The sequence below is a fragment of the Microplitis mediator genome, chromosome 8 (genome assembly GCF_029852145.1).
Source record: "Microplitis mediator isolate UGA2020A chromosome 8, iyMicMedi2.1, whole genome shotgun sequence".
Lineage (NCBI taxonomy): Eukaryota > Metazoa > Arthropoda > Insecta > Hymenoptera > Braconidae > Microplitis > Microplitis mediator.
The window spans coordinates 21,168,286-21,193,476 of NC_079976.1; the positions used below are offsets into that span (position 1 = coordinate 21,168,286).

The following is a 25,191-nucleotide window of genomic DNA, read 5'->3' on the forward strand; positions in this document are numbered from 1 at the left end:
GATTTCTATCAGATTTAATCGGAAACAAACATTCAATCATAATTTCTCGGCCGCGTTCCAAGTATCTGATTAAAATTTTTTAATCAGATTCAATAAAAAACAAACAATTTTTTTCCGATTAACTTTTCGATTTCTGATTAACTTTCAATCGGATTAATTCGGAACTTTCTGATTAAAACTCATTGAACGTCAATCGACGCTATACTGAACAAACTGTTATGAGCGGGTGGGAAGTAAAGTGGATAATGGAAGACATGTTACTAAATTTATTATGATAATTGAAACATTATACCTATGAATCCTTAATTTTTTTATTATAATGTTCTTTAATAATTAACTGTTTTAGTTGCAATTACATTAGATAATAAAAGCCAAATTGGAAGTAATACACTAGTCGCTATATTGTACAACCAATTTCCATAAATCATAGAATCAATAATACTAAATACCAACGATTTTTTCGAAGCATTTATTCCTTTTTCTATAACTTCCATAAATGAGTCTTCAGAAAAATGAAAATAAGTATATCCCATAACAATCACAGAGACAATTACAAATGGATGTAATAATGTCCAAAAAATATATAATAATTTACGGTACTTGGAGCTTGGTTCTTTTTTTGGATTAATAAGAAGAATAATTGGAACGTAAATAATACTGGTGAGTAATGCGAATGAAAAATTATGCATTCCAATACACATTAAAGTCGTAGCTAATTCTACCAGCACAACAACACATATAAGTGATGTATTGTCGTATTTTGATGACCTAAAATTAATTTAATATTTTTTTTTTTATCAATTATTGGCAACATTAAGTACAAGTTTTTTCATTATACAGCAAAAAAAAACAAATTCGTAAGTCAAGAATGTTATGTACTTTTACGCGTTTAATTTAATTAAAAAAAATTATTTTCAAATATGGATTAAATTTTTCATTTTAACCCGTTGCGGTCACATGGGGTCCAGTGGACCCCAGCCAAACTTTGGGGCTATTTTACGTGTAGAAAGTCCTTTTAAAGTTAGACTTGTGAAATCCTATGCTCCTTGAACCTCATACAACAAGTTTCTACATGTCTTAAAAGTCTTTATGGCGTCAGTTAACCTGCAGACCCGAATTTGTGAGGACTTTTTTTTGTGGGGTCCAGTAGACCCCGTGTGACCATAATATATGCATAGATGTAGATGTCTTATAATCTTCAGTCTCAAAGTAACGTCAGCCGTCTTGTGAAGGAGGATAGTAATGAGTCTGTCAATGAAGATAGTTCGGAAACAGAAGACGTCGTTTCTATAGAGTCTAATTAAATGCCATTCTTTTCCATAATGTAATTAATAAAATAAATAAGTTTTAACTTTCCGCTAAGAAAATTGGAAATTTTTAAAAATTCGGGAAGTTATTGGTTTCGGTCCGATTTTCGAAAATCGAATTTCTAAGAGATTTCGACGTTTTGAGGTTCTAGGAAGCTATTCTGACTAATTTCACGATGAGGTCCGAGTGTATGTAGGTTTGTATGTACGTCCGTATGTAAATATCTGTAACTTTTGAACGGATGAACCGATTTTGATCGTCAATGTCTCATTCGACGCGGCTTGTCAATATCTAAAAGCTGTGAGCATTTGAGCTTGATCGGTAAGGCTCGTTCAGAGATATTCCAAAAATAAAATTTTTTCAAAAATGTTTTTTTTTTGATAACTGGTAATGTGCTCGATGGATTGATTACAAAATCGACTGGGCTCTGAAACTTTATAAGCCGCGTCGAATACCACCTTAACCATCAAAATCGGTTGATTCGTTCAAGAGAAAAAAAACGTTGTCGAAAGAAATAAAAAAAATTTTTGTTTTAGTTTTTTTAAAATTTCTCAAAAACGACTCAATAAATCAATTTAAAAATTTGATCAGCTTTAGAATTTGATAAAACGCGTCGATTGCCACCTCGACCGTCTCAATCGGTTAATTCGTTTGAGAGATATCGTTGGAGAAAAAAATGGTAAAAAACGTTTTTTTTCGAAAAGAACGGCAAACAAAAGTATTTTCGAGCTCGAAAATGTATTCACAACAATTTTTTCGAGCTCGATAGACCGATTATTTCTAATAAAAACACTGTTTCTTTATATTATTTTTTATGAATGCACAGATCATTCTAATTGTACAAGATTAACCAAAATGCGTAAGTTTAAATTTTAAAATAAATATACCCATATTATAACCTCGTTCAAGGCTTGAGCAAGCCTAGTCTCAAGTTCGATAGACATTAGTGTCTTTTTCTACTATGAGTCTTGCTGCAGATACTTGTGGCTAGATTTCAATAGCAAGTCTAGTGCACGAAGAAATTCGTGCCAGATGATAACTCAATTCTGGAGGAAGACTATACCCATACGAAAAAAATATATATCCGGGCAAATTGCATATATGAGACATATGTGTCTCATATATACAATCCGCCCGGATGTTTTCTTCGTACGGACAGTTGAAAAAATAGTTGCACATGTCTTGCTCAAGATCTGCTGAAGGCTCAAGGTCAACTATTGAATTAAATAGGACGCAAATAGGAACTATTTTTCTACGTAGGATCCGCTGGACCCCATGTGACCTATACGTTATTATTTGGAGGTGTGACCGCAACGGGTTAATAAACTTCACTGGAAGCTTTGTATACTTCATAAATATTATTTTGATGTAATTATTTGTAAAAACTCGACTATATAATTTTAAGCATATATTAATTTTTAAGAACTATTGATCAATAACTTTTTTCTGTCCACATACCTTTTAACAAAGAAAAACCACATTAACATAAGTAATGTCATTGTAAAAAATCCATAATAAATTGAATCCTCAGTTTGTAAGTTAAAGAACTGCATTCCCAATGATGTTATCAATTTTGGTGAAGACATTACTGCTACACCAAATAAATGACACCATAGTATTTCTGATGCTATATTTCCCACTTGAAAATCTTCTGCTGATTTTTCTTCGTTGTCTATACATTGGCTGACTTTACTAATCTTACTACAACTATCGTCAGTATTTACTGGTATATCTTGTAATTTTAACCACATAGAAAATGCTTTTATAAATAAACTGCCAACAATTAATACTAATGATGGCATGTACAGTCCTTGATAAAAAATAAAAATATTTTAATTTAATTTTGGTATTCTAATGATTAGAAAATTGGAACTTAAATATTAAATTTAATTTTTAATATTTTAAAAATAATTTTACCTATAGAAATGTATCGATCGGTTGATGGCAACAAATAAAAGAAAAATGACTGATGAAAACGTTCGAGTAAATTATTTAATGATCTAATAATACTCTCAACAACTTTGCCGACTTGATTGAAATTTGCTTCATTTCCTCTCTCTGTTCTTTCAAAACCTTCAAGAGTAATTGCTTCAATACCATACCTTAAAATAAAGTATTTAGTACTTCAGGTTTACTTTTAAAGTATTTTGCATGTAATAAACCAAAACATACCTATGAAATAAACCATGATTTCCCGTTGGTACTCCAGTAGCTTGAGTCATAATCATCGATGATAAAGTATTGAAATAATACCACCACCTTTTAAATTTATTTCTATGATAAATATCGAATTTCTTTTGGAATGATCGACGTATTTCTTCTTTCTTGATCATGTTTTGAGCAAGATTAAAAAGATCCAAATTTGGTAATTGACCATTTAAACCTTCAACCTATAAAAAAATATATATAATAAAGCATTGATAAATATTTTGTATCTGTAAAGTAAAGGGCCCAATTTCTGACCTTTTTAGAGTGCCGGTTGGGGTTATACTATAATAATTAATGTAAGATTTAATTTAATGAAAAAAATAATAATTCTATCGACTAGTTTATGATTTGTCAAATAAAGTCATGTGCGTCAAATAATTATTTGAATTGAATTAATAATTTAAATTGACGTTTTAAAAATTGACATTCAGAGTCTTAGTTTCTGACCCTCATAGTGGCCTAGTTTCTAAACCTCAAATTACACAAACCATGATTAGGTTATGAAGTACTTACCAAGTTTCAATAAACTGAAACTATTATTTAAATAAATGAATTAAATATTTATTATTACAAAAAAATAATTTTTAAATATTTAAAATATAAATAATTAAAGTCACTTTAGCTAGCGCCTGTTCTCATTATTTCTCATCGTGGCTCGTTGTCTTTTTTTTTAAACTCTTGAATAAAAAAATTAATTTTGTCATAATAAAAATATTATTCAACCAAAAGAGTCATAACAATTTAAAAACTATCGAAATTGACATTATTTTTACAATAATTTTATCACTTCAAGAATATGTACTTTCAAGATCTAATTATGATCTTTTATTTTTAAAAGTGAATATTAAATGTTAATTTATCACTGTATTATGAATAATAGTAGAAAATCATTTAAGAAAATTATAAATGTTGCTATTTTTATATTTTATAGACATGTAATTAAACAGATAACCTCGCTCGCAGTAAGTTATAATTTTAGGGTCAACAACTCCACCATACCTTTAAAATTGAGCCTAGTTATTGACCCTCAAATTTCAACAACAAAACTCATTTTAATATGTTTTATAAATGTATTAAAATAAATTTCAATTAAATATTGATCTATCCATCTATTTTTAGTTAAATTTTTTCACTTACATGATAATATTAGTGCACAGATTCAATCATCGTACCTCCTAACTTATGGCTAAAATATTTGTTTTTATTCAGTTAATATTTTCTATGTTTTTTAAATTGCCATTAATTAGGCTCAGAATAAATTACAATAAATTAAGAAAAAATTGATTTTCTTTTTAAAGTTATAGTTTTTTAAATAAGTAAGAAAAAAGTTGAAAAGGTCAGAAACTGGGTCAGGGTTAATAACTGGGTCTTTTACCTTCCAGAATTATGAAAAATTTCTAGTGATAAAACTTAGGACCAGTTTTTCAAACCGGGTTTATTTTTATTCAGGTTTTAATTAACATTGATAGTATTTCTACACATCAATAATATATAGATTAGACTGGGCCAAAAATATCGACTATTTTTTTTTTTTTTTACGATACTGTGTAAATATTATTTGGGATGACAAAAAAAAATTATTGTGAAAATTTGAGCCCTTAATTTTGATATTAAGAGGTGTATCATCGCAATTTTTTATTTTTTTTTAATGAGCGGGTTTTTGTCTCATAACTCTCAAACCATTGAGATAAACGAAATCGACTCAGATACATTTTTTTAAGGAATTTGATGCTCTACAAAAAAGGTCTGATTGAAATTTTTCGTCAGATGAACCGTTTCCTTATAATCATGCTTTGAACATTGGTATGATTTTTAAATTTGATTGTTCAACTTTGGAATTTTGTAATTCACGTAAAAATAAGTTTCCGCAAAAAGACAATGAATATTCTTGAAGGAAATTGAATGCTCTACAAAAAAAGTCTCTTAACAATTTTCGCTAAATTCACTCCTTCAAAAGTTATTCAAGGTTGAAGTTATGTAAAACGACTTCAATAATCTTGAATAACTTTTGAAGGAGTGAATTTAGCGAAAATTGTTAAGAGACTTTTTTTGTAGAGCATTAAATTTCCTTCAAGAATATTCATTGTCTTTTCCCAGAAACTTATTTTTACGTGAATTACAAAATTCTAAAGTTGAACAATCAAATTTAAAAATCATACCAATGTTCAAAGCATGATTATAAGGAAACGGTTCATCTGACAAAAAATTTCAATCAGACCTTTTTTGTAGAGCATCAAATTTCTTAAAAAAATGTATCTGAGTCGATTTCGTTTATCTCGATGGTTTGAGAGTTATGAGACAAAAACCCGCTCATTAAAAAAAAAGAAAAAATTGCGATGATACACCTCTTAATATCAAAATTAAGGGCTCAAATTTTCACAATAATTTTTTTTTATCATCCCAAATAATATTTCCACAGTATCGTTAAAAAAAAAAAATAGTCGATTTTTTCGGCCCAGTCTAATATACCAATAATAATAATTAAAACCCGGATTAAAAATAAATCTGGTTTGAAAAACAAGCCCTTAAAGTTAATATTAATTAACTTTGTAACAGAAAAAAAAATTCGGTATGTATATAGAAGTGGGGCTGCCTCTATTTTTATCAATTAAAAATTAAATTTTGTACGTTTCTATAAGTTGTTTTATAGAAACTTAAAACGTAAGTAATTGAACCATTGAAAAATGTAAGCAGTCCTTCTTCTATACGAATACCAAAATTTCTTATGTACCTTAACATCAATGTATGAAATTTTCATAGCATGTAATTCAAGATTAATTGCAGCTTGAATCGAGCCAGCTCGTCCTGACAAATCTCCTGGTATTAAAATATCTTCTTGTCCGCTTACAACTCCATGATAGGCGTCTAACCAAGCTTGCATGCCTAATTGCTCATGTTCTGTTACAAGAAATATTATATCCTTTGCCCAGTACTTTTGCTCTAATAAATAAATCTTATTAATCAGTGTATAAAATAATATTAATGAATATTTAAAATTATCATAGCAAGTACTTACTTCTACAAAATTTAGCAAAGGCAAGTAATAACGCAATTGATGGTGCAGTCGTCATATGCACGCTATTAATGGGCCTATAAGGTACACTGACAATAATTGCTTCAGTACTAGATGATCTAGGTGCTCGAACAATTCCATAAACATTTTGCCCGGTGAACTGTTGTTTTTTAAATGGATAGTTCAGTGTGAAATTGTGAGTATAAACATCTAAATGTAACTGGTTAAATTTAGCTAAAATCCACGAGTAAGGCATCCCATCAGGATATCTTTTCATTTCACTGACTAGTTCTTGGTGAAATTGTTTTGCACTGGCATCTAAATTACTTTGTTTAGTTACTAAACCAGGCAATAATGCATTCTCCGAAAAATATGTATCTATATAAAAATAAAGTTATAGTTTTAATTATTTCATTGATTCAGTAATTTTTATGATTATTTTTTCAGTTAAAGTCTGTAGAATATTGAATTCCTGTTATGTCTTTCGAATGGACTTGACAATAACGTTTCAAGTAAAATATTTAAAAAATTATAATATAAAATGAAGATGACCATTGAAATTTTTAAAGCAGACAAATAGCAAAAAGAAAATAATAAAAGTAAATTTAAACATAAACACTAGACTGTTTAAATAAAGGGACTGTTATTTTTTTAAATTAACAATTTTAAAAAATTTTTATTCTAACTTTTCAGTTACTGAAAAAAAAAATCTGAAAACCTCCTGACCCTGCGGGCCAGCCTCAAAGCTTCCCGCTGTTTTCGAGCTCAGGGAGCTCGGAAACATTATTACTTGTAAATTTTTGAGCTCTTCGAGCTCAAGTACGTTCAAAAAATTGGATGATTCGTTCCGAAGATATCGTCGGACAAAAAAAGGTTCACACACACACACACACACACACATACACTCGGACGTCCATCTGGGAATAGTCAGAATAGCTTCCTAGGACTTCAAAACGTCGACATCTGATGAAAACTCGATTTTCGGAAATCTGACCGAAGCCAATAACTTCGCTTTTTTTGAAAACTTGCAATTTTCTTAGCGAGAAGTTAAAAAAAAAAAAAAAAAAAAAAAACAATTGATTAAATTAATGTTGATTATCGATGAAAAAGGATATTATTAAATAAGATTATTTCAATTTTTAATGCCCAATTAAAAGTTAAATGAAAAATAAAATACTTGGTCTTTTTGAGTTGACAAAAATTATTTTTTACTATATTTTTAACAACGTGAGCTTCAGAGAATGATAATCTATATTGTTAAGAGAATAAGGAAAATTTTGTTCCCGCAATATCTATATGATAGAATTAGTTAATGTTATTGAAATTGGTATCATTAGATAGATTTTGACTTGAATTTGTGGCTTTTCATAGTTTAAGCTCTTTGTAATTATCAAGTATTGAAATAAATATATTGTAGTGGTTGGTATCTTAAATTAATATCACTTATACACTACAATGATAACACACTTATATTAGAAATAATAACACCACAATTAACAGCAGTAAAAGAAAGCAAGAGCAATATATAGTTTATTGAGATACAATGTTTGCTGTTTAACTGTCAATATACGACTGACTGACTTTAATCGCGCATCTATAAAACAAGAGAAGAAGGCATTTGTTTTCTAGCTATCCAAATATTTAAAAGATCAGTTTCACATTCGTTACAATATTTATCTATATCATTCGAATAACATTTAAATTACGCAAGAAAAAAGACGATCGTATGTATTTTCTTTAAATAAATTAATACTTTAATTATTCTGTCACTAAATATGACTGAATGTCACTGAATATATAGCTATATTATTTATATCGCATCACTTATTAAAAAATGACAGATTTTTATACTCCTTTTTGGTTTTAGGAAGTTTTTCAAAGCCAAAAAAGTGTGCCCAGAAAAAAAAAGATTCCCTGATTGAACAAAATGATTAAAAATGATTTCACACGTTAAATGTCCATAAGAGACAGGATTAGAAATGATTTGAAGGATTAAAAAGTATTTAAAATGATCAAAAAACAAATCATTTTAAATCATTTTTAATCATGTTGTTTAATCAGGGTTCATTGACACAAAAAATCTTTACTCGCCTAAAGAAAATTTTTACTTACCCCAAGAAATTTTTTGCATTATGAATTGAAAACAAAAATTTATTTAGAACTAGAAAAAATTACTTGGTGCAAGGAATTATTTCTTGACCAAAAAAATCTTTTCTCGCCCCAAGACAATTTTCGTATTTAATTGATAATGTATAAAATTTTTTGGTGCAAATTAAAATTTTGTTGCGGCAAGAAATCTTTTTTTTCTGCGTATTTTATAAATTTAATAGTGAAATTTTGGCAGTCTCGAAGTGACTGCAGGTTTCACGTATAAACTTTAAAGCGATAAAAAAATTTATGATTTTTGGGAGCGAATATCTTAAAAATGGTTGAATTTGCGGAAATTTTGAATCAGGTCTCTTTTGTAGAGCATTCAATTCGTTACAATAACATGGATTGAGAATTTCTGAACTCTCGTTTGTTGACATGTTGCAAAATTCAGAAATAGCAAAAACAAGTTCTTTGCATTGTATCAAACTTCAAACTTGGGTATCTTTTAAATGGTCCAATTTGTGTAAAAATCATAAGAGACCTTTTTTGTAGACCAGAAAATTTGCTATAAAATCTTTTAGTAAAATTTTTCTGTATCTTTATTTTTTCGGAAGTTATGAATTCTTCACCATGTTGCTGCATTAAAAATAGAAAATTATAAACAGTCATCTCTTAATATCAGTTCTCTTTATTTGAAACAGTCTAATAAACATATATTGCAAAAAAAAATTATATAGTATTCATGAAATTTCAACTTCTCAAAAAATAACTGTAGATAAAAAAAATCAACAACAATTATTTAATCATACTAAAGTTAGCTGACGTCTTATAGTTTTTTGGATTTTTTTAAAAACGATAAATTTTTAAAAATTGCACTTATAGTTATTTAAATTTTCTACATGTACATTTTTTCAGTTTTTTTTTTGCAATCGATTGAATGAAGAATCCGAAAATTACTAGCTGTCTGCTAACTTCAGTATCATTATTTAAATATCTATTACAATTAGAGAGATAAAAAATGGAATGCAAAAATCTCATATTATTTGAATGGATAAAATATCGTCTTAGGAAAGAGATTTATTGATACAAAGAGTAACTTTTATACATCTGAAAACATTGTCAAGGTATAAACCCCTGATTAAACAACTGAATTCGACCGAATTAAAAATTTTAATTCTGTTATATCACTCAGCATAGAGGCATTTAAATCAAAAGCCTTTGAATTCTTCTATGAGCTTGAACTCAGGGATGCCTAGGGATCAAAGTTTGCTAATTTTATTTCTGAAAATAATTTACATTATATATTGATATTTACAATTCAAAACTATGCTGCTCTGATCTATGATTATTTATATTTTTTCTTTTTTCTTATACTGTTATATTGTGTCAAATATTTAATTTGAAAATGACTATGTTTATGGTTTTACATGTACTTTAAATTATATTTCTTTTTTTGTATTTTGCCATTTGGCTTTTTGCTTTGGCATTGAAATTTAAATAAATAAATAAATATTCTGTCGAATTCTGCAAAACAGAATTCAACTGAATTGAAAATTTGAATTTGAATTAAACAGAATAAAACCGATTTAAAAATTTCAAATTCGTTTTAAATCAGTTTAATTCGGATTCAGAACCAGAAATTGGAGAATTATTTTCAAATTAATCAGAATTAAACCGAATAGAATTATGTAAATTCGTTTTAATTTGGGCGAATTCTGTTTTTCCTGCCGAATTAGACAGAATTCATTTTTAAGTTAGGTACCGAATTAACAGAGTTTATCTGAATTAAAAGTTTAATTCTGTTTAATTCGATCGAATTCAGTTGTTTAATCAGGGTTATCAAGTAGGGGGTGCGTAATTAGAAATAATGATTGAGAAATTACAGACACCCTAATGTATAAAAGTCATTGCCGAATTTGGAAAAATGTATGTTTGAATTTGGCGATAAATGTCAACTATTTTTTTTTTTTTCATGATTGACTCAGATGTCAAAAACTTGCATTGAGAAAAAATGAAACTATTAACAATTTATGAGTGTGAATGTGGCAGACATCAGATAAATTTTAAATTATAAATCAATAGAGTAAATAATTAGTAGAATAAAATTTTGAAAAAATGCGTATTTAGAAAATTAAAAAATTAATAAGTGCATTTTTTAAAAATTATTTACTCTATTTATTTACAATTTTAAATTTGTCTGGTGTCTGCTACATTCACACTCATAACAATTTGATTGTTATTTATAATACTCACTGTCATTAAAAACCGGCAGGGCTAAAAGTGAAATCCATGTAACACCAGCGATATACATTAAAAAACATATTAGTTTTTGCCATTGTAAAATAAACTTAATAATTTTCATATTCCCTGCTCTTGGGTCTGTTAATAAACCCATTTTTATTGTTGCTTAAATTTTGTTTACAGACTAAAAATTTAACCTATCTTTTATGATTCCATTTTTAACAGTCTGTTTTTGTTGGGTACCCAGACTTTTTGTTCTGAGCGTAGCCGACCCACAGCACTGAAGTCGCCCAAAGTCGCCGCGATAAATTTAAATGATAATAACCAAACAAAATTTTTCTATAAATAATTCATTAAGAATTTCTTTATTATCTTTTTAAAATATTCATTTTTCATTAAACAAATAATTAAATTAAGGAATAAAATGTAAATAAATTTTATAGAGGAACATATAAAGCATAGGGGAGGGTGGGGCAGAGCGGCCCCCCTAAGCCAATTATTATTTTTTGTGGCTTTCAACCATAAGATCACTTTACTTTTGTCCTATTTCGAACAAATTTATGGACATTTTGCCAAAATTCTGAAATTTTTTTTTTTTTTGTGGGGCAGAGCGGCCCCCCTTCAAAAAGTGATAAAAAAAATTTTTTTTTCGTTTTTTTTTTTTTTTAATTGTTTTCATCATTAAGAATGTATTTCTTTTTCTTGACAACTATTTTTGGTTTTATATTACTCGAAAAAAATTGTTTAAAGCGTAAAAAATCGTTCACTCTCGATTACCTTAATTACTAATTGTTATTTAATAAAAAAAAAAAATCAATTCTATAATTTTACTTTATTTCAAAAATTTATCAACTGAAAAAAAAAATTTAATTTTTATAAATTTTTAGTGACCAAATTTGCCTCTTACATAGAGAAACGGCCGAAAAATATGAAAAAATAATTTTTTCGGAAGTTTCGGCTGGTCCATTTTGCCCCAGGTGTTATGCGTAGGGCTAAAAATGTGGAATTATACTAATTTTTTTTTAATTTGACGATAAAAATATGAAAAAATCACTTTTTCAAAATTTTGGGCTTGTCAATTTTGCTCCAAATGTCATGCGTAGGGGTAAAAATGCGCAAAAATATCGGATTTATAGTAATTAGTCGAAAAAAAAAAAATTTTTTTTTTGGTCAAAATTTCAGGGGGGCCGCTCTGCCCCATCCTCCCCTATATTAGTTTTAAATAAAAATAAAAACAAAGTTCTTGAATTACGATTAAATCATACTATTTCTCAATCATTAATATCACTCTTAAGTTTCCAATATCATCTTCAGAGTACTCAATTAAATTCTTTGCCGTAATCATATCATCACCAGCCCTGATTAAACAACTGAATTCGACCGAATTAAAAATTTTAATTCTGTTATATTCTGTCAAATTCTGCAAAACAGAATTCAACTGAATTGAAAATTTGAATTTGAATTAAACAAAATAAAACCGATTTAAAAATTTCAAATTCGTTTTAATTCAGTTCAATTCGGATCGGAACCAGAAATTGGAGAATTATTATCGAATTAATCAGAATTAAACCGAATAGAATTATTTAAATTCGTTTTAATTTGGACAAATTCTGGTTTTCCTGCCGAATTAGACAGAATTCATTTTTAAGTTAGGTACCGAATTAACAGAATTTATCTGAATTAAATAGAATTAAAAATTTAATTCTGTTTAATTCGATCGAATTCAGTTGTTTAATCAGTGAGCCTCATCTCATCGTAGGCCATCCTAATAAAAAATCATTTATTAGCTATAAGAATTCTCTAGGTTTTAAGCTCAACCTATTTTCCCTGGTTTAGCGATAATGCTTAGCGTTAGTCATCCCTGATTAAAAATATTCATCGAAAAGTATTGAAAAAGATGAAAAATGAATACTTTTGAATACTTTCTATACTACAAGGTTTTCATCTGGACATAAAATTAATACTTTTCAATTCTATTGAATCCAAAAATAATATAAGAATTTCTAAACTTCCGAGGAATTGAAAAAATTCAAATGAATTGATATTTTTAATCTTTCTGAATACTTTTCAATACCAAAAAAGTTTCGTATTTTAAGGTCACGTATGGGATTGAAAAGAATTCAAATGAATTGAAATTTTTGAATCTTTTTGAATCCTTCTCAATACTAAAATAGTTCGATATTTCGGTTCGAGTGTGTTAGGATTGGAAAGAATTAAAATGAATTGAAATTTTTGAATCTTTCTGAATCCTTCTCAATACCAAAATAGTTCAATATTGGAAGGTATTGAAATGATGAAAGATTGAATTCCTTTAAATACTTTTGAATTCCATTTTAAGAATTACAAAGTATTCAAATGATCGAAATTTCAATTCCATTAAAAAATTTTCAAAATCTCCGTATGGATTGAAAAAAATTGAAATAATTTTCAGTTCTTTTCAATCAGGGATCTCATATTTAATTATATTAAAACATCAATAAACTTTGAAAACTGCACAACAATAAATTGTCTGGAAGTGACTAAATCTGTTTGATCTGTTTAGTATATATTGTATTTATACATGTACGTATCCCAGGACACCAGAGCTTCAGCTCAGAAATTGAAATGATAAACTTTTGACATCTCGATGACGTACAGTATCAATCAAAGATATTTTGTCGTAAGGATATTTTGTCCACGGATATTTTGTCCTGTGGTTATGAGAAAGCATAATCATACCTGACCAAGCATGATTACGCATGCTCATGCATCAGCTTTGATGATTTTTTCCCGGGTAATTATAATTTTTGCTTTTGAAAAGTTGACTTTTTGAAACGCAAAATAAATTGTTAACACTTTAAATGTTACCATAATAAATAATACAACGCGCATACATCAGTTTGAATGTGTAGTTGGCGCGAGATACTATAGAGTCTTAGGATGCAGAAAAAAATTGAATGAATCCCCGAATCACTAAAGCAGGAAGGGAACTTTTATTAAATGCGTTTTTTCACATGTCATCTTGAGCAAGGCTGTGTAGAATCTGTTCTGCTTAAAACAAAGAAAAATAGATTCTCATGTTGTATGGAGAAAGCCTACAGCATTTCTGATAGAACTGATTTATTCTTATAAAATCTCTATGAGAATCTATTGGATTTTGTGAGACCTTTTAAGCAGAGTATCCAAAGATTCCAGTGATTTGTGTATTGATCCTCAACTTGTGATGGAAAGTATCACATGGTAGAGATTTCTTGTGAACCTAGTTTTTTTATTGAACTATATTATCTCTGACGCTTTAAAGATGTTACGCACTCGATTAAAACGTATATAAACCGCCCTATCCAAAAATTCCCATAGAATCCACTCAACTGTGACAAAAACCGCATAAAAAACCAATACAGTCTAGAGGATTCTATGCGGTTTTTGTCGCAGTTGACTGGATTCTATGGGAGTTTTTAGATAGGTTCATGTCATCAATAATAGCCCGAGTGAAAAAGATTTCATACAAAATTAAATATGGTTCATATAGAGTTGTGTATAGTTCATACATAATTTATAGAATTAGATAAAATTATATCCAATTCTATAACAAATTTCAAAGATATTTTTATACAATTATATTTAATTGTATATAATTATATCAAATTGTATAAAATTATGCATGAAATCATATAGAATTCTGTATAATTGTATATAATTTTATAAAAGTCTCTTTTGAAGTCATAACCGAGTAAAAGAGATGTTATATAATTATGTATAATTTCATATAATTTTATACAGTTGTATATAATTCTACATAGTTATGTAGAACTTCATATAATTCTCGAAAATTATCTAGGATTATATATAATTACTCAGGAATAAAAAAAATTGGTCCGTAATTTGACATAATATCGGGAAATCACATATTTATAAAATTTCACGTAATTCAATGGATATATATTTCTTAATATTAGTATGGAGAAAAATAAATAATTTTATATAATCAAATGTACCCTGGAAGAGATCCGAATTACGGTAAAATACGTTATTTCTACGGAAAATTCACCGCAATTTACGGCGAATTACGGCAATCTATCGTAATTTGCGATATTCTTGCCGTAAACACCGTATGCTTTTTTTATTTTTACAATTTTTACAGTGCAACACTTTACGATACGGTAAAATACCACAGGCTTGTCGCAATTTTACGGTAAATGACCATTCTCTTACTGACCATTTGCGGTAAAAATACCATACTTCTGCCGTTAAGTTCCGTGTTTTTGCCTGAAAATATAGTATTTTACTGTAATTTGGATCCACTAGGGTAGTCTTTGATCGTAATTAGTTATCTATACCATGAACACATAATTTTGTCAATGGCTTTTTTTGGGTGATTCCACATAATTATATATAAATTATGTTTTTGACTTCTTTCGAGATATATATAAATTTAAAAAAACTAATTTTAATTACGTCCTTTTGAATCAATACTTTTATAACATAAGAAATACAAACATCTCGAGAATCATCAATGATGTTTTATATAAACGTCAAGATTCACCAGTTGCTAAAAACGGATCAGCCTAGTACATAGCATACGGGCTTCACAACACAACGGACAAGGGTTCGATACTCGTCACGAAGAAAATTTCAAAAGTATTTTCCAGTCAACATGCATTAAAATTCTATATAATTGGATCGTATCATTTTTTAAATCAAATTATATATAATTGTATATAACTATATGAAATCTTTTTTCAACGGGAGCACATCATTTATACTCACAATATTTTGAGAAATATATTTGACACTTTTAATATCAATGTCAAATAATTTAATTGCTGCTCGTGAAGAATAAAAAACTATTAAAAAATCTATAGAATAAATTATAAATTTATAGTAATTAGTGACGATAATAAAAAATAACTTTATTAAATATTATTGTAACATTAATAATAAATTTTCATTCATCAAGTTTTGTTTTTTGCGTTTTTTCTCTCAGTGTTCTTAAAGCTGGAAAAGGATATTTCCGTCTCAGGAGCTCTTCGTAACCACTTGTTCCAATAATCGATTTTATTTCCAAAGCATCTTTAATTGTAGCAACTGACCAGCATCTACAACGTTTTTTTTGTGATTGCAATGCTTCTAAATAATTTATTTGATCTTCATTAAAGATAGTCTCCATCATTGTTCTCCATGAATCAAATTTAGCTTCAAGATCTTTTATTTTATATCTCGCAAAACCAAGCTTGTTTCTGTACACTCGAAGGAGTTGCTGTTGTTTTTCAATTAATTTGCTCATATAATTTACTTTGTCTTTATCATTACCACTACTTGTAGGCACTGACATCGATGCTGGCTTAAAATTCGTTGAAAACTGTTCTGGATCGTTGGTACTGAATGGATCATCGTCAATCTCAACTTTTGTTTCGTTCAAATTATTTTCACTGTCTTTTATATTCTTTGATATATTTTTATCATTTTTATCAGTTTTTGAATTATTATTTATGTTATCTTCCGCTTCAGTTGTATTTCCATTGGTTTTATTTAAATGTTTTAAATATTGGCTTAACTTTATGCGATTTTCATTTAATTTTTCATTATTTTTATCGGTACATAACTTTTTTTGATCCGGAGTATCTTTGTTTTGACTTGAACGTAACTTTCTTTTTATTGGACCAAAAGTTTCTTGACTTGAATTTTGTTTTTCTTGAGTTTTAATTGCATCGTCTTGAATTTCTACCGCCTCTTCTTGTTTTACAGTAACACTTTCTTCTTTTTGCGATACTGGTTCTGGTTTTAGAATTAAAAATACTTGATTTTTAACTAAATTTTTTTCATTTTGATTCAAGTTTTCTTGGGTTTTTTGTGTATTGTTTTGATTTTGAATTAAAATTACTTGACTTTTAAGAGACTTTTCGTTATTCAAATTTGAGTTTTCTTGAGTTTGGCCCGACTTATCTTGATTTTGCAGTACGGTCTCTCGATTTTGCTCTGATTTTTCTTGTTTGACAATCAAAAATACTTTGTTCGTAAGGTTAGAACTCAAACCTTCAAAAACTTGGGGTAATTTTTGTACATTTGATGTTGAATGTAATTGTTCTTGATGTACTTCTTTTTCACATTTTGTTGATTTTACTTGAATTTTGTTAAATTTTTCTTTGTTTTGAGTGAAATTTGTCTGTTTTTCACATAACTTTTCTTGAATTTGTTGTACTTTGACATTATTCTGAGTTACATTTTCTTGTTTAAGACACAATTTTTCTTTTGAGTTGTGAATTAAATTGACTCGCTTTATGTGAGATTTTTTAGTATTCTGATCAGTACTTTCATTACTTTGGTGTAACTTTATATTGTGTTGCATTAAATTTTCTTGATTTACACTCAACTTTCCTTGATTGTGAATTAAAAGTACTTTATTATTATTCACTGTTTCTTTATTCTGATCATTTTTCTGATTCTCGCATAACTTATTTCGATTTTCAATTAAATTTTTATAAGCTGCCGGTGGATTTTCGTGTTTAACGAGTAAAAGTACATGATTTTCAGATGATTTTTCTTTGTGATAAAGTAAATTTTGTAAATCTTTCGAAGAGTTTTTTTGCCATTTAATTATATTTTTTTTATTTTCAAGTGTGGCGGCATCATTTCCAGTTGAAATTTCTTTAATATCATGTAATTTTTCTGTGTTATCAATCGAATTTTTCTGATTCATACGAAACTTTTTCTGACTTTTCAATAATTTTTTTTGATTTTGTGATAATGCTTTTTTTTCATCAACTATATCTTCTTTCTTTGGAAGAAAATTTTCTCGAATTGCAGTCAAATTATCGCGGGTTTCACTTATTATTTTTTCTTGATCGTCTATTACGTCAAATTCTATTTCTTCAATCTATCAGCAAAAAAAAAAAAAAAAAAATTAATTATATCTTTAAAATTCGGTGCACAAACTTATTGTATTTATCTAATACGTACCACTTCAAACTCTGATGTATCATTATCAGATAATGATATTTCATTATTTTTTGGTTTGAGGTTCTGAGCTTGGTTTGAATTTTTCCTCAAATTTGAAGAATTCACCTGCATTGTAAAATTGTGAATAAAATATATTTATTTGATTTACTTTAATTTGTAGGAATTATTTATGTATTTTTAACAAAATTAAAATTATTGCTTCAATCATTAAAATCAGATACTAAAAATCTACCCTCCCTGGTGGAAATTTTTCGGAATTTTCTCTGAAAAACTCAGTTCTAAAATTCTAAAGTCTTTTTCAAAGTTCTAAAGACTCTTTCAGAGTTTTTCAGAGAAAAGTTTTCAGAAAAAATTTCCACCAGGGCTGTTTAGAAAATCTTATAAAATCCGATAGATTCTCATAAATTCCCTTAGAGATTTTATAAGAACGAATGAGTTCTATGAGAAGTACTATAGTTAAGTTAGGGCCTTATACATACTAGAGTGTCTCAAAAAAATCGACTTTTTTTTTTTTCTTGAAGAACTTTGAAAAATCGACAGAGTATCTCTAGACAAAGACCCTGTTAAAATATGAGACCTTGATATTAATATTTAAAGGTGGCGGGATTCACGATTTTCTATTTTCCATTTAAATAACATGGAAAAAAAAAAATTTTAATTTTGGAATTTTATACCTCGGCGATGGCTTATTGAACAGATAAGTTCAGGATATATTTTTGTAGGGAATTGAACGCTCTACAAAAAAAGTCTCTTATCATTTTTTGATAAATCCATCTGTTCAATAGTTATTGGAGCTCGAAGTCAAGTTAGAGTAAATTTCGAGATCTTTTTACTTTTCCGGCGAAACTATCGGACTTATCATAAAATGTCATGAGATCTTTTTTGTAGACAATTTTATTCCCTACAAATTATCATTGATAAATTTTTTTCAAATTCTGCATTGTTTTCTAGTTGTTTCCATTTTAATGCCAAGCTTCTAAAAAAGTAGTGTTCTGATCGATTTTAAGAGCTTGGCATTAAAATGGAAACAACTAGAAAAAAATGCAGAATTTGAAAAAAATTTATCAATGATAATTTGTAGGAAATAAAATTGTCTACAAAAAAGATCTCACGACATTTTATGATAAGTCCGATAGTTTCGCCGGAAAAGTAAAAAGATCTCGAAATTTACTCTAACTTGACTTCGAGCTCCAATAACTATTGAACAGATGGATTTATCAAAAAATGATAAGAGACTTTTTTTGTAGAGCGTTCAATTCCCTACAAAAATATATCCTGAACTTATCTGTTCAATAAGCCATCGCCGAGGTATAAAATTCCAAAATTAAAATTTTTTTTTTCCCATGTTATTTAAATGGAAAATAGAAAATCGTGAATCGCCACCTTTAAATATTAATATCAAGGTCTCATATTTTAACAGGGTCTTTGTCTAGAGATACTCTGTCGATTTTTCAATGTTCTTCAAGAAAAAAAAAAGTCGATTTTTTTGAGACACTCTAATACATACAGCTATAAGAATCTATCGGATTTATAAGCAGGGTAATACCCCTATCGAAAAAATCCATGTGGGATTGCATGGAACCCATAGAAATCTATATAGGAAAGTATGGATTTATGTAAGAATTCATAGGAATTAATATAAGAGCATATGGAGTTATATACGAATATTAGGGTTTCATTAAAATTATTCGTAATCTATATTATTAAGAGAATAAGGAAAATTTTGTTCCCGCCATATCTATATGATAAAATTAGTTAATATTATAGAAATTGGTATCATTAGATAGGTCTTGACTTGAATTTGTGCCTTTTCATACTTTAAACTCTTTGTAATTACCAAGTATTGAAATAAATATATTTATCTATATCATTCGAATTACATTTAAATTATGCAAGAAAAAAGACGACCGTATGTATTTTCTTTAAATAAATTAATACTTTAATTATTCTGTCACTAAATATGACTGAATATCACTAAATATATAGTTATATTATTTATATCGCGTTACTTATTCCAAAGTGACAGATTTTTATACTCCCTTTTGGTTTTAGGAAGCTTCTCAATGCCAAAAAAGTGTGCATAGAAAAAAAAAGGATTCGTTGACCCAAAAAATCTTTACTCGCCTAAAGAAAATTTTTACTTACCCCAATAAATTTTTTGCATTGTGAATTAAAAACAAAAATTTATTTAAAACTAGAAAAAATTACTTGGTACAAGGAATCATTTTTTGACCAAAAAAATCTTTTCTCACCCCAAGACAATTTTTGTATTTAATTCATAATGTATAAAATTTCTTGGTGCAAATTAAAATTTTGTTGCGGCAAGAAATCTTTTTTTTCTGCGTATTTTATAAATTTACTAGTGATATTTGGGCAGTCACGTAGTGACTGCAGGTTGCTCGTTTCTATAAAAATGTTATACTTCTTGAGTTAATCAATAACTTATTACAAATACTGATATAAAGAGCATCAATTAATGAATGATTTTGTTAAAAATATCCTGCTAATAGAATTGTATGTGGGTTTCCTACATGGGAACCCAGATACCCAATTTCCTATGTTAAGTTCCTACATGGGAATTCAGGTGCCCACAATTTCCTATGTGGACTTCCCATATTGGAATCTAAATACCCATGGATTTCTATATAAATGCATGCACTCCTATATTAATTCCTATGGATTGTTACGGCAGGTATACGACTCAGCCATAAGTGATCCTACCAAAAATAAAACTCAACCCAATTGAAGTCAACCGCATCATACCTATCTAGAAAATTCCCGCTCCAATAAAATATCTACCATCTCAAAATCTCTACCAATGAAAAAGTCTACCATGATTTGGTATAGTCTGTAATAAACCATGTCTCAGGAGCAATCGAATAATTAATACGCTAAGATCTAACAAAAACTACGTAATTAATGGACCGTACAATAGAATAGCTAACCAAGTCAACGAGTTCAATTCAGACATCGATTTTTTTGGTGGATCTCTATCAGTTTTTAACTCAAATATTAAAAATCTCTTGAATAATTAACCAAGTTTTTTCTTTCCTCAGTCAAAAAGTCAAAATTGAATTTATAATTGTATTTGTTTTGTCTCTTAAATCATAGTTTTCCTCATAATTATTACTATATATTTGTAACTAGTTGTATATAGCCGATTGGCGTTTAATATTAATAAATAAATAAATAAATGATTTAATCACTACCAAAAAAAAACACTACCAAGTTGCATTTATGAATAAACTTTACCGTTTGAAATCCCTACCATCAACTTTAGAATATATATTTTATAGACATTAAATTTATTTTTAATTAATTGAGAATCATTTGTGAAGATTTAGGAATATAATTTTATTATTTAGTACTAATTAATTAATGGGTAATTATTTAATATTGTTTGAGCGTTTAGTGCGCATGTTAGAAAATATAATTAACACGACTTTTTTGTTAGCTAATAGTAAACTATTTGGGAAGAAAGTTATGAATTGTTTTAGTTTTAAAATCCCAAATGATAATTACTCATTAATTAATTAGTCCTAAATAATAGAGTCATATTCCTAAATCTTCCCGAATAATTCCCAATTAATTAAAAATAAATTTGTCGTCTGTAAAATATACATTCTAAAGTTGATGATAGGGATTTCAAACTGAAGCAGGGTGGCCACAAATAAATGATTTCAAAATTCCCTGATATTTCCCGGTTTTCCAGTAAAGTTTTTCACATTTTTCCCTGATTTAGAAATTTAATTCGTATCATTTAGATATTCAAAGTTTTTAATAATTAAATTTGATAATTAAATCATGCGAGAAACCATAAAAATGGCAATAAAATAAATAAATATTGCCTACTTTTGATTATTCGATGTTAAAACATTTAATGAAAAGTTTTATGATTTAAATAAATTAAAAATACACTGGTTACAAAAATTAAGGGATATTAAAAAAATTTCAAATTTTTTAGTAATTTTAAACAGTTTGTAACTCGAAGGAAAATGGTCGTACAATAAAAACAAAAAGTCAAACTGTAGCTTAAAGTGTCTAGTTTTCTGATCTGGGTCTTTAAATTTTTTTATTATGTACACTTCTGGAGCAATCAAAAATCAATGATAATTATCGAAAAAAGTTTATTGAAGCTCGAAGACCTTTTTTAAGACGAACAAAAATTTGGTAAACTTCTTTTTCGATGGTTATCTTAAGATTACTCTAGAACTGCACATAATAAAAAAAATTAAAGACCAGATCAGAAAACTGGACACTTGAAGCTGCAATTTTCCTTTTTTGTTTTTGTCGTATGACAATTTTCCTTCGAGTTACATCCTGTTGAAAATCACTTTAAAATTTGTAATTTTTTTTATATCCCCTAATTTTTGTAACTAGTGTACAATTTAAAATTTTTTAAATTTTGAACTGTTACAATTTAATTTACGGATACTTTTCGAAATTCCCTGAAATTTCCCGGTTGCATTAAATTCCCTGATAATTCCCGATATTCCCGGTTTTTCCGGTTCGTGGCCACCCTGGAAAGAGTACATTCATAAATGCAACTTGGTAGTGTTTTTTTCTGGTAGAGATTTTGAGATGGTACACAGAAAAAAATAATTTCTTGGCGCAAAAAATATTTTGAATTATAAATTGAAGACAAAAATTTTTTTTGGCTCAAGAATTTTTTTCTCGCCTAAAAGATTTTTTTCTTGATCCGAGAAAATTTTTTCTTACCCCAAGAAAAGTTTTGTTTTCACTTTATGATACAAAAAATTTCTTGGGTCAAGTAAAAATTTTCTTAGAACAAGAAAAAATTTTTTGCGCCAAGAAATCATTTTTTTCTGTATAGATATTTTATTGAAGAGAGAATTTTCTAGGTAAATATGATGCGGCTGACTTCAATTGGGTAGAGTTTTATTTTTGTAAGGATCGCTTATGGTTGAGTCGTATACCTGTCGATTGTATGATACTGAAGTTAGCAGACGTCTAATAATTTTTTGATTTTTTTTTAGACGATAAAACATTAAAAAAAAAATATTTGAAAAAATTGCACCTGTAGTTTTTTAAATTTTCTACATGTGCATATTTTTATATTATTTTTTTGCAATTGATTTATTGAAAAACGAAAATTCAAAAATTTTTAAATGTCTGTTAACTTCAGGATCATTCGATTGTTACATAAATCCATACTGATCTATATGGATTCCGATGGGTTCCCGTGCAATCCCACATGGATTTTTGTCACAGGGTATTTGAATTTCTGATCACAAAGCACAGCAGCTCCATGATTGCAAATAAATAAATAAACAAAACTAATAATTAACCAAATTACAATTGAATTTTATACCTTGTCACTGTTGGCTATTTTAAAAATCTTTTGTTGTGGAAATGCTGTAGGTACAGCAAATGACTTAACAAATCGTTTACCATCAGGAGGTTTTGCAATCGTATCAGGTTTATAATGTTCCTACAATAAAAAATGAATTTATAAAAATTAAATTATTATTGTCATACTTAAATTAATACTTAGCATATTTATTTATTTACGATTGTAATAAACATGTGATACCTCATATAAACAATACGTATGTTCGCCTGGTGATCTATCAGTACGGGCAATATTTCTGAACCGTTTCTCTGGGCATTCATCAACATTGGACAATGTTTTTATTGAACGTTTTTTTTGTGTTGAATTATTACATCCAGATTTAACACAATCTGACATTTTTACTTTTTTTTGGTTATTATTTATCAGTTTTATTTATTTAACAAACTTCCTGTTGTTTATGTCTAGCAATACATAGTTTTTGTCTTGGCTGACACTTCACTTCAAGCTTTACTATGTCTTGACATGTCTCTGCAATCTTCCAGCATTTTATATTTTTACTCACTTGTGGTAATAGTCGAAAGGTAAGCGATCGTAAAACATTTTTAGAAGTAATTATTGAGTACAGATGGCAGCACTTTGAATGTTCTCGATCCTCTAACCCATCAATAGCAACTTTGACAGCAAATTGTCGTCAACTTATGTAATTAACAATTTCTAATTGCCTGTTATGTCCTCAGTGGCCTCAGGTGCCTCCACCTGTTAATTAATTAGTGAACTTGAGATCCATAAATAGGCGCGCATTTAAATTTCATTTGAAATTATATATTGAGATCTTACAACACTTATTGCGTCTTATCAATATTTGGTCAATAATTTAAATAATAAATCGTCGTGGCACATACTTATTAAATTATGTATTTTTATTATAAGAAACTTTAAATAAATAGATAAATAAATCTTTATTTTGTATTCAGAGAAATATAAATACAGTTTGAGTGGTCTTGGAACGTTTCCTGTCACCCGATACTTGAAACCTAAACAAAACACACGCATAAAAATCATGAATAGGCCCTTGTTCTATAGTTAACAGTAAATATGGTTATAAACAAATGCATACTCTATAAACAAATAAGAAAAGGATATATTTAATAAATAAATGTTACTTATAAATGAAAACCATATCACAAGAACTCAACTATTATTGTTAATATATATACATATTAAATAAAGAGTGACTCGTATAATAAATGAATTAATAGAAATATAGAAATATAGCATTAGAATAATTATAGTGGTGTTTCATGATAAATAATAATGTCAATCGTACTAAATAATTAAATATAGAATAATTAACTAAATGATTGTATTCAAGTACAGGAATATGGAATATAAATAATATAAGAAATTAGTAAAGTCATAGAACGGATACATATAGAACGTAGATGTGTAAGCTCATATCTCGTACGTATATTAGTAGGAAGTATAAATGTATAAGTATATAATTAGGAAAGAACGTTGATATGTATAAGTACATATATTGCATAAGTATGTGTATGAGTATGAGAATGGTGGGAGAAGTCGAAGAGTGGAGAGTCAGAGATCTCTCTGCCGGCTGATGTAACTTCACTTCTCTCCGAGAACTATTGACGAGCACAACTGTTATTACTGATAAAATCTTATCTATACTTTATAATAAAACTCAGTCTTCAGATAAAAGTTATTTCATCAATTACATCTATCCTTATCCATAATTTCATTAAATAATAATCATCATCATAGTCAACAATAAATTTATCACTGTTTTCAAATTCAAAATTGGTCCCGCGTGACAACGAGCTGCCCACTGTCCAGGAGGTGGCGTCAGCTCCGATCCTAGTAACCTCCCAGGACATAACATTCGTAAAATTTCCGCCAACTTGAGACTTTTCCGTTTTTGACGACAATTTACATACGGCTTGCTATTCAATTTGACGTAAATTTACTGCTCGAATTAGAATGCAAATTCACTTCAAAAGTTGACTAGAAAAAAGTTGTCATCAATTTTCAGGCAAATTTTATCTCAATTTATTGTTAATTTGAC

The 25,191-nt window shown here is 28.1% G+C and overlaps 2 protein-coding genes across 2 annotated transcripts; both read right to left on the minus strand.

Annotated features, from left to right (window-relative positions):
- Nucleotides 1-283: 283 nt before the first annotated feature.
- On the minus strand, nt 284-11,117 carry LOC130673266 (glycosylphosphatidylinositol anchor attachment 1 protein). Its single transcript, XM_057478229.1, has 7 exons — nt 10,874-11,117; nt 6,533-6,907; nt 6,248-6,456; nt 3,481-3,698; nt 3,226-3,410; nt 2,767-3,118; nt 284-768 (listed from the first exon to the last, which is right to left on the minus strand). Exons 1-7 carry the CDS (start codon nt 11,013-11,015, stop codon nt 327-329), a joined length of 1,923 nt encoding a protein of 640 aa, XP_057334212.1. The 5' UTR covers nt 11,016-11,117; the 3' UTR covers nt 284-326.
- A 4,614-nt stretch (nt 11,118-15,731) lies between these two features.
- LOC130673449 (probable WRKY transcription factor protein 1) lies at nt 15,732-23,692 on the minus strand. Its single transcript, XM_057478465.1, has 4 exons — nt 23,352-23,692; nt 23,130-23,249; nt 17,798-17,902; nt 15,732-17,714 (listed from the first exon to the last, which is right to left on the minus strand). The coding sequence occupies exons 1-4, from the start codon at nt 23,505-23,507 to the stop codon at nt 15,786-15,788; spliced, it is 2,310 nt and encodes a 769-aa protein (XP_057334448.1). The 5' UTR covers nt 23,508-23,692; the 3' UTR covers nt 15,732-15,785.
- Nucleotides 23,693-25,191: the final 1,499 nt, after the last annotated feature.